At 41.3% G+C, this 13,499-nt stretch overlaps 1 protein-coding gene and 1 long non-coding RNA gene across 2 annotated transcripts; both read left to right on the top strand.

The window, feature by feature from the left end:
- The first annotated feature begins 2,967 nt into the window (after positions 1 to 2,967).
- Positions 2,968 to 4,335, top strand: LOC101784272 (ervatamin-B). The gene has a single exon (XM_004978712.3). It carries the CDS (start codon positions 3,024 to 3,026, stop codon positions 4,131 to 4,133), a length of 1,110 nt encoding a protein of 369 aa, XP_004978769.1. The 5' UTR covers positions 2,968 to 3,023; the 3' UTR covers positions 4,134 to 4,335.
- An 84-nt stretch (positions 4,336 to 4,419) lies between these two features.
- On the top strand, positions 4,420 to 8,080 carry LOC111258208. The gene is made up of 3 exons (XR_002678812.1): positions 4,420 to 4,678; positions 5,616 to 6,901; positions 7,896 to 8,080. It is a non-coding gene; the product is annotated as an uncharacterized LOC111258208 (long non-coding RNA).
- Positions 8,081 to 13,499: the final 5,419 nt, after the last annotated feature.

Genomic DNA, 13,499 nt, shown 5'->3' with positions numbered 1-13,499 from the left:
AACTGATTTTATTCAATCAAATGCATCTCAATCAAAGTCTATAACTGGCCTACGAAACCATGATATGAAACTCTACATTGGATGTATGGTTTCATTCATCAACAAAAAATCAGTTTAGATGATGTGATAATGTTGGAAACCGTCCCATTAATATAAATCCTCCATTGAAATTAGCCTTAAGAGAATCTCAAACCCTAAATAACATACGGGGTTGTTATTAAAAAAATAAACTTTAATGGCCCCATCTAAAAGATAGGCATAGGTGTCATTTTAAGTGCCAGGTTCTTTAGTTTGATCCTCCTGACCCTCCAATGTATACATAGATTCATTTACGCTCCCTCTCCCTGTTCCCTTTCTATTCTCTCACTCTCCCTTTCTTCCTCCCTCTTAATAATCTCCCCTCTCTTTCCCAGAATGGATAACTAATAGACATATTGTTTATTGTACATTACCTTCTTACAAAAAAAAAATCAAACATATTCATATAACCATTATCCAGAAACATCACCAGAATGGATAACTAATGCGTGCAAACCATTAAATAATAATATTCTGGAAGCTATAGAAAGTTGAAGAAAGTTCTGCTAGATATTGATGCATGTGTGTGGCCATTCATAAAACATAATTACGCTATATCTCTCACCGAATTCTCCAAATAGTAGCTCCAGAAATGCTTTTGCAGTCACATTCAGAAACAAACCAGAGTAGAAATAATTAAAAAAACAATTGAACTTTGCACATGCGTCAAAGCAAAGAAATGAAGATGTTGGTCCCATGTTCAGGCCAGCCTCTCTCAAAACCTTCCGAGGGGTGGGCACGCGTACACGTAGTACCCTACTTACACTTTCATTCTCGTTTCGTGTAAAAGGATTAACCTTAAGGTGCTATGGCTGGTTAACAAAGGCTTATAAGTTGGCTCCATCCTTGCTCAAGTAGCAATGTGGTACTAAATATGCGCACCTGCGCTCATGGGCCACTACTGGACCATCCAAATTTTGGGCCAGATGTCACATATGTGTTGATGAATTCTGGGCATACTTATAGTCTGGAAGATGCATGACTAAAATAGGAAGGCGAGGGGAGCAAGGAAAGCCCTGGGCCGATCGGCCTGGGGCCCAGGCCGATTGGTTTGGCCCTTCCTTTTATCCCCTCGCGTCCAATTTCGTCGCCAAGTCTCGTCTGATATTTTGGAAGCTAATTTTTGTGTGCATGTGGGCCTGGCACATAGATAGTTTTGGGATGACATTGATCTTTGATAACTTTCCAAATCTCCGCTTGATCTTCTTTGATTCCTCTTTGATCCCAAAGTGATACTTATCATATCTTCACAATCTTAGCCCTTAAGTAATCTTGGAGGAGTGCTTGCCAAAAATGAGTGTAGGAGGGGGCTAGAAGACCCCTAGCTGCTCGGCTTGGGCTTCACCAGGCCGATCAGCCTGGGCTCTTTCTGAGCCCGCTGGCCTTCGTTTTTGACAGGTTCGTTGCTTGTTCAAGGCTTTATCCAAAAATATGCTTTTAGGTATGATTTCTGCAAAAAGAGAATGTCCTCCAAAATACACTGCATATGCGAAAATGGGGTCATTTTAGGTGCCAAATAGCAGGTTAGTACAAGAATATGTATGAAAACACCACTTAAATGATACTAAAAGTGTGTCAATAACAAGCGTCAACAACAACGCGCCATGCAGATCCACCGAAGGTAAGAGCCAAAATATTAGCATGACAAAAAATTTCTACCAAAACCTGGGTAGGACTTTTAGAATAGCACTTGATTGGGTGCCAACCAAACGAGTGCCAAAAATTTTATAGGCTTGCCCTAGTTTTGGCTAGGCAGATTTTGGAAGCCAACCAATCAGACTCTAAGAACCAACCAGGAGAAGGGATCTTCTCTGCACAGCTGCAATGTGGCTAACAAATGGTTGGAGGATCCAGAAAATTTCCTACACACATATATCGCCAATCAATTTTCTAGTCTCATTTTACTTCGCCCGCTGATGCTTCCTCTCAGCGCTGGAGCTCCGTGGTCATCCTATGCTTTTCAAGTTGAAGACAAGGAGAAGAAGGCTTTCTTCCACTTTGGACAGTAGTGGCTCACATTAAACTTAGATTTTGTCCCTTTTTTACATTTCCAACTTATCCACAACCAGGTGCTGATGATGAAGACATGGAAGACAGCGATGCACTAAATTTTCATATTTATATTTATATGGTTCAAAAAAATTATCTTAGCTATTTTTAACTTCTCCACAACCATGCTATATTTTTAGCTATTTTATGGTAGTACTGATATGCAGTTCAAATATCATCTCAGTTTGGATTTTTAATTTAACCATCTTCTCACAATTACTTTTCATGTAGTGTTGGATCCCTAATGTCAATTTCGTATTAAATATTCATAACCTATGATGATAATCATGAATGTAATTTTCTAACATAAGGCATCATATTACCTATCCACTCATAAAAATTGAATTTAAAACATAACTTGTGCGTGAATAACAAAAAGATAAATTTCATTAGAGGACTAACTAAAAATAATTTTAGGACCACAAATCAAGGCTAAATTTTGTTGAATGGGCTAGGCGAACAAAGTGGATATGCGAGGGTAGGACAATGGACCTTTTTCCTTTTAAAAACTCCAAAAGCACCAAAGTTTTTAGCAATCCAAGTTTAAAACTACTTGATTTCTTGCGTTCAAATATTTCCTGCTGTAGAATTTTTCTAACACTAAAGTAGTTTTCCTAAACCAAAGCATATTACAAACTGTAGAGTTTTTCTAAACTAAATATCTAAACAGGACCTTAGAGTATGAACAAGCTGGTTTATTAGTTGAGGGGCGTGATTCGAAGTTTGGGGCAAAGTTCAGGGTGGCTTTTGGAATTTTCCGTAGATAAGAACCACCGTATTGGAGCAACATCTATTTAAGCATCCATTCATCCATCCATTTCGATCAACACGCCCTAGCCCTCCTGGCTCATTGAAACATCTACATTCTCCGATCCACGCGTCGAGCTAGCTCATCCATGGCGGCGGCCTCCGCCAAACGCTTCCTGCTGCCATGCGTACTCCTCCTCGTGGCCGTCTCCCTCAACGGCTGCTTATTGTCAGCAACGGCCAACAGCCTCGCCGACGACGACAACGATGATGGTCTGATGCTGGCAAGGTTCCAGCAGTGGAAGGCGGAGTACGGCAAGTCGTACGCAACCGCCGAGGAGGAGCGCCACCGCTTCCAGGTCTACGCCGGCAACATGCGCTACATCGAGAGCACCAACGCCGTCGCCGAGGCGGCCGGCCTCACGTACGAGCTCGGCGAGACGGAGTACACAGACCTCACCAACGACGAGTTCATGGCCCTGTACACGGTGCCCCCGCAGACGCAGCTGCTGGCTGAAGAATACGAGGAGGACACGGCGCTGATCACGACGCGCGCCGGGTCGGTCGATGCCACCGGGCACGCGGCGGCGTACACGAACTTTTCCGCCGCGCCGGCGAGCGTGGACTGGCGCGAGGAAGGCGCCGTGACGCCGGTAAAGAACCAGGGCTCGTGTTTGTCGTGCTGGGCCTTCGCGACGGTGGCCGCAGTGGAAGGGATCACCAAGATCCGGACGGGGAAGCTGCTGTCCCTGTCGGTGCAGCAGCTCGTGGACTGCGACAAGCTGGACAGTGGCTGCAAGGGCGGCATCCACTTCCGCGCCATGGAGTGGATCACCTCCAACGGCGGCATCGCCACGGAGGCGGACTACCCCTACGAGGCCCAGGAGGGCACCTGCGACCGCTCCAAGCTACCGGCCGCCACCATCTCCAGCTGCGGGCGCGTGGCCCCCAAGAGCGAGGTGTCGCTGCAGAACGCGGTGGCGATGCAGCCCGTCGCCGTGTCCATCGAGGCCGGCGGCACCAACTTCCAGCACTACAAGAAGGGCGTCTACAACGGGCCCTGCGGGATCAGTCTCAACCACGCCGTCACCGTCGTCGGGTACGACCAGCAGGGCGGGGACGAGTATTGGATCGTCAAGAACTCGTGGGGGGCTAAGTGGGGAGAAAACGGCTTCATCAAGATGAAGAGGAACATCGCCGGCAAGCCGGAGGGACTGTGCGGCATCGCCATCCGCCCTTCCTTCCCACTCAAGGAGTGACTTGCATGATGCATGTTTACCTTCTTCTCAGCCAGCCTACTATATGGTGGAGTCAAACTTTTTATTTTCACTTTTTTTATTCCCGTTACTTGTTATAAGTAAACTTGTTTGTCGGAAGTCATATGTGTAATGTGTAATAAGACTCATCATGTTTGAAACCGACGATATATGCAAATCAATTACAGATTTACTCGTTCTCAAATGCTTGATTTTTATGGAATATATCAAAAGTCTACTTTTATGCTGATAAGACGTTGCGTATGATGTCCGTCGATCGCAGGTGGTGTCCGTCGTCTCCGCCTCCGACGACCTGGCAAGCACTTCGACGCCGTTACTCAGGGCAGCATAGATCACGTCGGCGGCGGCTTCTCCTCGTGACGAGGAGGATCCGCGACCGCGGCTGTCGTCGTGGAGGTCGAGGTTGAAGACGACTGGACGGACCGTATGCTGAGATGGCCACTGACGGACCAGTCAGCATGATGTTACCCTGTTTCGATAGATGAATGAAGAAATTAAGTGGTTCACTTTCTCAGGACAGAGGTCAGGTACGGTGCTGTGCCTCGACATATGATGAAATTAAGGGTGTGTTTGCTTGTATGTATGGATGATTTGGACGGTAGGATTCAATCAATTTACTTGTACCATATAGTTTAATCCTATTAGTAGCATAATATATTAAGTGAGATAATTTCATTCTGAATGAGTTGGTACAATTCATCCAACCAAATAAAAATTCACCCAACCAAATAAAAAAATTATTAATATTTTGAACCATTTTATACATGAATCAAATGATACAACCTACCAAACGCACCTTAACTTCACTTGCTTAGGACAGAGGTCAGAGGTCAGGAACTCTGTACTCGTGCAATACTGATTTACTTCAAGTAAGATTAAGTTGTTTTTTATCAGTTACATTACTAACATGATTTTCTACTTTATGAATATATACTAGCACTTATATATATACACTCTGTCCAATTTTGTGTCTTAGCTAGAGTTTTAGCTGTATTTTCAATTCTAGTGGTAAGGAGCATTTAAGTGGCGTTTGGACTGCAAAGGTGTGCTAAATTGTCAGATTTTGTATCATCAAAGAACAGTTTCAGAAAATGTTATAAGGAAGTTTATTGCAACTACTACCCTCCATATCGAAATATTTGTCGACGTTGACTTTTTCTTACAACTTTGACTATTCATCTTATTCAAAAATTTATTGTAAACGTATAAAGAGATAAGTCATGTTTAAAACACCTATAATAGTAAAGCATGTCACAAACAAAGTAGATGATACTTACATAATTTTTGAATAAGACAAATGGTCAAAGTTGTAGAAAAAAGTCAACGGGACAATTATTTTGATACGGAGGGACTAGTTAGCAATATTGCCGCTTTCTGAATATGCGCCGCACGGGGTTGGCAGTTGGACCAGTTCCAGCAGTGTGGAGGTTTGCATCACCAATTCACCATACCATATGTGGGCAGGCAGTACCGAAGCGGTGGTTCAGCCGCCACCGCCAGATCTGGCGGTGTCGGGAAGGAGGCGAGGCGCTCCTACCATCCGATGTGGGCGGCGACATCGAGATACCTCGTCGGCAAGCCGAGAGATCTGGCGTCGTCGTTGGCACCTCGCGAGGCGTTGACGTTTGAACTGTGGCGGTCCGCGTTGGTCATTTGGCGGCGACAACGACAGTAAACCGGCGACGGGAAGCTGCAGGTGTACACCGGCAGCCTGGGCGACGCTGAACCTGGACACCGGCAGCGGCAACAATGGCCGTCGATCGTGTTCGCGGGTCGTAGCTCGGTCAGCGCGGCGCCGGGCGAGACGGTATCAGAGGTCTCCGCCACCAACGGATCCGCGTGCTACGACCCCAGCTGCATCAACAACGGCGGCGGTAAAGGCAGGCTCAAGATAGCTTCACGTCGAGGGCGAGGGAGATCGGGCCGTGCTTGATTCGCTCGGCCAGGAGGACGCCGGGCACACACGGGAGCCCAGATCCGTACCAGATGGCGACGGATCTCATCCTGACAAAGCGGCGCCGGCCTCCACCGCGCTCTACCTGTTCCCCTCGTCCAGCAGCACGACGAGGGCCACCTTCGCGGCCAGCCTTGCCGACGCCGCCTCCCGCACCGCGGCTACCACCCCTGCCGGCACCTGTCTCGCCACCGCCTCCATCTCCCCGCTCGACTGTCTGCAGCGCCGTCACCACCTCCCCTGCCTCGAATTTCTCCTTTGCGCTCAGCTGCTTGTCTGCCGCCCGCGCTCCGCTCTTGGGAGACGGGCACGATGCCTGGGTGCTCGAAGTCGCGAGACGCTCCGTCAACCTCCGCCAGAGCATGAATACGGGTGAGTCCTCCCTCCTCATGCACCCCATGCCAACAGAATAATGCAGTGCGGAATCGAATCCTTATCTGAGAAATGTTACTTTCGAATGTATTCATTGCAAAGTAATTTGAGCTCTAGTTTGTCCTCAGACAATTCATGCGTATGTGAGCTTGTAGCATCTTTGTTTCATGCATGCATGTGTTGTTTAGCAGCAGTAACTAATTAAGTACACTAACTAAGTACATGATCGTCAGATTCTCAGTTTTGAGCTTCCTTCCCCACTAGATCTTGTGTTCTTGTGGCTGATCTCATTGGATCTTTTGTATTTACATGATCGGCTCACCTTGCATCTGTGGGTTCCTTTCCCGGTCGAGAGCGGAGAAAACTTGCTGATGGAGTCTGCCAAGCATCGATCTCTCTCCCCGGTCCGTGCGACTGCAAAAAGGTGTATACAGTGAAGAAGCTAACTATGCCAGTTGTGTAGGTTTTGTGCATGTTCATTCGCTGAACTTTCGAAAATCATTAGGAAAAGATTTTTGCTATTAGAAATGCGATTCAAAATTTATTTGTTTGCTCAACCTAGAGCTACTATACATGACAAAAATACTATTCGGTATATATACACTCAGATTGTTGTATTTAATTCATTGCATTACTAATCCATCTAAAAACTACTGGTTGGTACAGCCAGATCCGGCAGTATGCGCTGATTGGTTGCTTCTCAGCATGTATGCGCTGCTGTCTAAATGGATTATACAACTACTCGTCCAGATTTGGTTGATAGTTTTATTGAAACTGGGTACAGGATGATAGTTTCACATGCAAGATCTTATGTGTTTTGTTTTTCAGTTTATAACCTATAATACGTGTATTGTGACCTTGCTCTTTTTTTTTTAATAAGTACGCATGTTATACACCTAGATCTTGGATCTTTTGATTGCTCGCTCTATATCTGTGAATATGCCTTGATCACTTATGCATCCCCACAAACTAAGCAATTTTTTGAGGGGTGCAAAATCTAGGTGAGTGTTAAATGTTATTTTGGAACAAACTTCAACATGAACTGTTTATTTGAGTACTACAGATTCACAAGTTAGCAGCAAGAATTTTAACGGAAAAAACATCTAGGTAAATTATAGTGGTACTTATACTGAAACATGCATTCAGTTATTAGTAGTTTAATTTAAATCTTATGTTGGTTTCTTAGAACAGAAAACGTATAAATGTGACTTTGAGGCTTCTTTTTATTGTACGGGAGATATCCCAGAATTCTTTTGTAATTATGTTAATATACATGTGGTATAATAACATTATTTGTAATATTTTGGTAATTCCTTTCTTGTTGTAATCATTTGTTATATACATTATTTTGTGTAGATCTGGTGGTAATTTTAGGAGTATGCTTCTAAATTATTTGTCTTATTTTATGCAATTTTCAGGTGGTACATGTGTGATAAATGCAATATACGTGGGCAGTACAAGTGATATTTTAATGATGTTTTGTCATTCTATATTACAAGCTTGATGGTTTTGTGATTTTTTTGTCTGCCTAGTGCACAGCATCCCCTTCTTGCAAGCTTGTGCTTTTAATTTATTATTTATAATTTATATCTGTGTTCCTATATACGTAAGCCACTGCTAAACATTGTGTGTTGTTGTTGTTCTTAGAAATTTTATCTATGCCAATCACGTGCTGTACATATATACAAGAACATATTGTTTTCCAACTATTTTCTTTGTATGGTAATTCTTGATTTGTTTTGCTACATTTAAATGAAGGATAAAACAACTTTTCTGCACTCCTATTGTATCTCAGTAAATTAGAAAGTAAATAATTATTTCTGCTATGGGTAACTTGAATGTGGTTACAAGTATATACCATGGCTACAGAGTAGTTGGCAACTAAACAAATTAAAAAATTCCCTCCACATTATATAGAGTTGCATATTTAGGTAATCAGGTACCAGAAGGTACAAAAGGTAACATGGTTGTTTTTTCATCTACATCTTTATACATCACGCAACGTGCTCCGAACTATAGAAAAATCCAAGGTTTTTTCTGCTATGACTATAATATTTAAATGAGACCAAAATTTGGGGTGAGCAGATGGACAAGTGACTGGTGCAACATGCTGGTGCAAAACCATGCCAACGGTAGATTTTTGAAATTTGAGTGAGCTATCCTCTGGTGCAAAACCATGCCAACGGTAGATTTTTGAAATTTGAGTGAGCTATCCTTTCTGCTGTAAAAGTTGTCAAATTTCACTTTGTATCACTATTGTCATTTTTGAACTAGTGGTGGACAATAGTCCACCAAATAAGGGTAGTATTCTCAAATCTCCCTCACCTCCATCTCTGTAAGAAATAAAAACGATAGATATATTCCTTTATACTACACCTACAATTGACAACTTGTCCATTTTTAGAAGTAGCGGAAACATGAAGGGAAAACTCTATTTTGTTTCTCTACGCTGCATGATGGCTCTACGATTTTACATACCAATGTCCATAACGTGGTTATACAATGTCTATTCAATTATTTATGATATTTCAAATATCCGGGTATTCACTAACATGCAATTTTGACCATAGCTTTGTATATAAACTTGTTCATTGAATATTATATATAAAACTTTTGTACTGTGGAAATAGTTTTAGTAACCAAACTATGAAATTAACTATATATATTGCTACAAATTTTCATTTGACCAAAATATTCTAGAACATCTTGCAGTAGTATAATGATGAACAAACTAGTCACGTTATTTCTGATGAGCTAGCAGAGAGAGTATTTCGATTAAGGTAAGTAACAAAAGAGATTAGAAAAAGGTTCAGGTGAACTTTCTGCATACTGTAATTATTAATAAGCCCCTTGTGATATACCCTTGTGATATACTACAAAGCATAAACTATAAGGCGAACTATATTTTGATTGGAACAACTAATTAACATCATTAATTATCCTGGTATATGTAGTAAATTAGAAACTCAATCTAAATTACTTGTTAAGAGATTGACTGAAGTGTGAAATTCGTCATTAATATAACTGTGAGTTGGTTCTGGAATATTGAAGGAAAGGAATACAAATTTCTAGAGCCTTCTGCACAACTCATGATCCATGATATTTTCCATGAAGGCACTAGATGTTGTTGCCATGAAGAAATTAGAATAGTGTAGAACATAGATATTTGTCTAGTGAAAACTCTAGAAGGGGACACATGTCATCATCCTATGAACTCCCTTGGCCCATAAATAGAGGTCCCATTCCTTGCCATGCCATTCAACCATGAGCATGGTAGATGAGTGGAGTATGATAGAAGTAAAGGGCTAGCTAAAGAGAGGGTGTTGTGCACTCCTGTGTAATATTATTGTGTTATAATAAAGTTTTGTTTCTTACAAGTGTTAGTCTCCTGGTTGGGCCATATAGTTTCAAAGTTTTACCGGTTACATCCTGGATTTTAGTGTTCACAAACCCAAGATTTTACCATCCTTTCAGAACAGATTTTACCGATTACCTCCCGGATTTTACCGTTCCCAAACCCAAGATTTTACCATCACTTTAGGATAAATTTTACCGGTTACATCCTGAATTTTACCGTTCCTGAACCCATGATTTTACCATCCCTTTTGGATAGATTTTATGAGTTACCTGTTGTAAGACAAATAAGCACCTAAACTACAAGACAAGTAAGCTTCGTTAGACCATACAAATGCACAGCGAGCCCATGCCAATTCCGCCAAGTACACAAATGGAACCCAACCATACATGTCTAAATCATCCACACTAAGATGTTGCAAGCAGCGGAATACCCTCTGCTAAACATTGGCAAATCTGCTCAAAATCCTCTCATGGGATAGTGGAAACATCAACGGCGATGTATCTATCCTAAGACTAAAAAAAATAAATGTTGCAAAAGAAAAAAAATTAGCTTCATAAAGTGAAGAGACACAATAAAATAATTGCAAATGTATACAAATGACATACTCTGACATACTCTGCGTCTCTGAATGCCTTCCGATCTTAGAATCAGACCCATATGAAGGACTTTATGTATACCAACTTTCGATCTATGAGAGCCATCAGAATGATCATTAGACAACTTCTCATCAAACCTTTGCTCAAGATCATACGGATTTATTGGTTTGACGGTCCTTTTCTAATATTATATGCACGCTCCATTATCTCCACTGTTTTACCATAGGCAAAGGCCACACAATGCGCTGAAAAGAACCAAAAGAAGGACAAAGTTAACAAGAAATTTAATTTTTATCAATAAAAAAGAATTACATCATGGGGTTCCTTAAACTTGTTAGTGTTCTACTTAGTTGTGTGTGCAACTTGAACATTCAAGGACTCCCTTAGATATTGTGCAAGATATTCTAACTAATATTCTTCATGGTCATTTCTAGAATAAAATAAAATTGAAACATTGAATGTGGTTACGAGTATGTAATTAAAAAGCAAATAATTATTTCTGCTATGGGTAACTTGAATGTGGTTACGAGTATGTACCATGGCTACAGAGTAGTTGGCAACTAAACAAATTAAAAAATTCCCTCCACACTATATAGAGTTGCATATTTAGGTAATTAGGTACCAGGAGGTACAAAAGGTAACATGGTTGTTTTTTCATCTACATCTTTATACATCAGCAACGTGCTCCGAACTATAGAAAAATCCAAGGTTTTTTCTGCTATGACTATAATATTTAAATGAGACCAAAATTTGGGGTGAGCAGATGGACAAGTGGCTGGTGCAACATGCTGGTGCAAAACCATGCCAACGGTAGATTTTTGAAATTTGAGTGAGCTATCCTCTGGTGCAAAACCATGCCAACGGTAGATTTTTGAAATTTGAGTGAGCTATCCTTTCTGCTGTAAAAGTTGTCAAATTTCACTTTGTATCACTATTGTCATTTCTGAACTAGTGGTGGACAATAGTCCACCAAATAAGGGTAGTATTCTCAAATCTCCCTCACCTCCATCTCTGTAAGAAATAAAAACGATAGATATATTCCTTTATACTACACCTACAATTGACAACTTGTCCATTTTTAGAAGTAGCGGGAGCATGAAGGGAAAACTCTATTTTGTTTCTCTACGCTGCATGATGGCTCTACGATTTTACATACCAATGTCCATAACGTGGTTATACAATGTCTATTCAATTATGTATGATATTTCAAATATTCGGGTATTCACTAACATGCAATTTTGACCATAGCTTTGTATATAAACTTGTTCATTGAATATTATATATAAAATTTTTGTACTGTGGAAATAGTTTTAGTAACCAAACTATGAAATTAACTATATATATTGCTACAAATTTTCATTTGACCAAAATATTCTAGAACATCTTGCAGTAGTATAATGATGAGCAAACTAGTCACGTTATTTCTGATGAGCTAGCAGAGAGAGTATTTCGATTAAGGTAAGTAACAAAAGAGATTAGAAAAAGGTTCAAGTGAACTTTCTGCATACTGTAATTATTAATAAGCCACTTGTGATATAGTGCCGTTGACGCAAAATCCTGGCGGTAGTGGATCCTGTATCAGCACATGAGGACCTGGGAGATCTGCTTAACTCCAGTGCAGAATCCAAATTGGCGCGCGTGGTGTGCGCGGGCGTGCCAATCAGTTTGACCATTCAACTAACAAGGTGAAAATACTCCATTGAAGTCCAAGGCAACTGGCCGATCAGGCCGATATGATCCTTGATGAGCGTGAGTAATCCATCGGCCATCCAACCGATTTAATATATTTTGCGATAACCATCGGCCAGGCGGCCGGTAGAAAACAGGATGTTGTTGAGCTGCTGCTCCAACATAGCTAGAGCCACAAGCCGATAAGATTTAAACTGAGCTCACCACCAATATTTCTAGGTGAAACCATAGCGATGCGCCCGGTAGCAGTCTAGAAATATTTAGCAGGACGTTAATCTGAACCCCGCCAGCTGATAAATCCAATCACAACGGAACTTACTCCCAACAACACTCGAAGGGGTAACCAAGATTAAGATGCAACAGGCTATTAGGCGATCTGTCATCTATGATGAACCGATCTAAAGCTAATTAAAGCAAACTGAACGGCAAGACGATAGAATAGATAAATATCAACCGATGCATACTTAATCAAGGCAGGATAACTAGTGAATATCGTAGATCGAGACAGAAGTGATGCGTCGTAAGTCAAAGATCCAAGGTACTCGATAACTGGTAGATGAAACCAGACCCAACTGGAAGTTGAAGTCTAGTGCACTTGATGACGGGGACTTGCAGCTTGCTAGAGATCGAGGTCGATGTAGCCCATCTTGCTAGAAGGAACTCATCGAGAAGCTACATTACTCCTACTCCTAATGCAATGGTGTGAAGCCAAAAAGGTAAATAAAAGATAAATGTGTTGTATATTGATCGATGTGATGATTCTTTACAATGACCATGTCTCTTTACATTTATAGGGCGGACGTTACATAATTGGCATCTAACCACGTACAAGGCAAGTCATGTACACAATCTTTTCTAATAAAAAACTCTATCTCTAACTAACCCAACTCTATCTCTAAAATATTTTATTCTATAAAACAACCTCCCGTGCATGCAAAGGTTGGCTGCATGCATAATTATTCTGGTAGCCTCCCATGTATGGTATGCAAAGTGCACCAGAATCCATGTTGTATATTCTAATCATTTTTATCCATACGTGCTGGCCTTTCCTTTATATCAGCCTTGCTTTATATCAGCCTTGCCTCTCCTTACCGATCAATCCAATGAAGCCGATTTGGACTCCATGCCCATGTCTGCGCATGCTAGCTTCTTATTGTTGTACATGACTGCAATTATCTCGTACTTCGAATTTATAGGATTAGTCAAAATCCAGTGTCAACAACGGCAAAGCATAAACTATAGGGCCAACTATATTTTGATTGGAACAACTAATTAACATCATTAATTATTCTGGTATATGTAGTAAATTAGAAACTCAATCTAAATTACTTGTTAAGAGATTGACTGAAGTGTGAAATTCGTCACTAATATAACTGTGA

Source organism: Setaria italica, chromosome VIII, assembly GCF_000263155.2.
Source record: "Setaria italica strain Yugu1 chromosome VIII, Setaria_italica_v2.0, whole genome shotgun sequence".
Taxonomy (NCBI): Eukaryota; Viridiplantae; Streptophyta; class Magnoliopsida; order Poales; family Poaceae; genus Setaria; species Setaria italica.
The sequence above is the reverse complement of the archived record's forward strand: the minus strand, read 5'-3'. Positions and strand labels throughout refer to the sequence as shown.

Excerpts from the sequence above, each read along its gene's own strand:
- LOC101784272 (XM_004978712.3), top strand. The coding sequence starts at position 3,024 with ATGGCGGCGGCCTCCGCCAAACGCTTCCTGCTGCCATGCGTACTCCTC.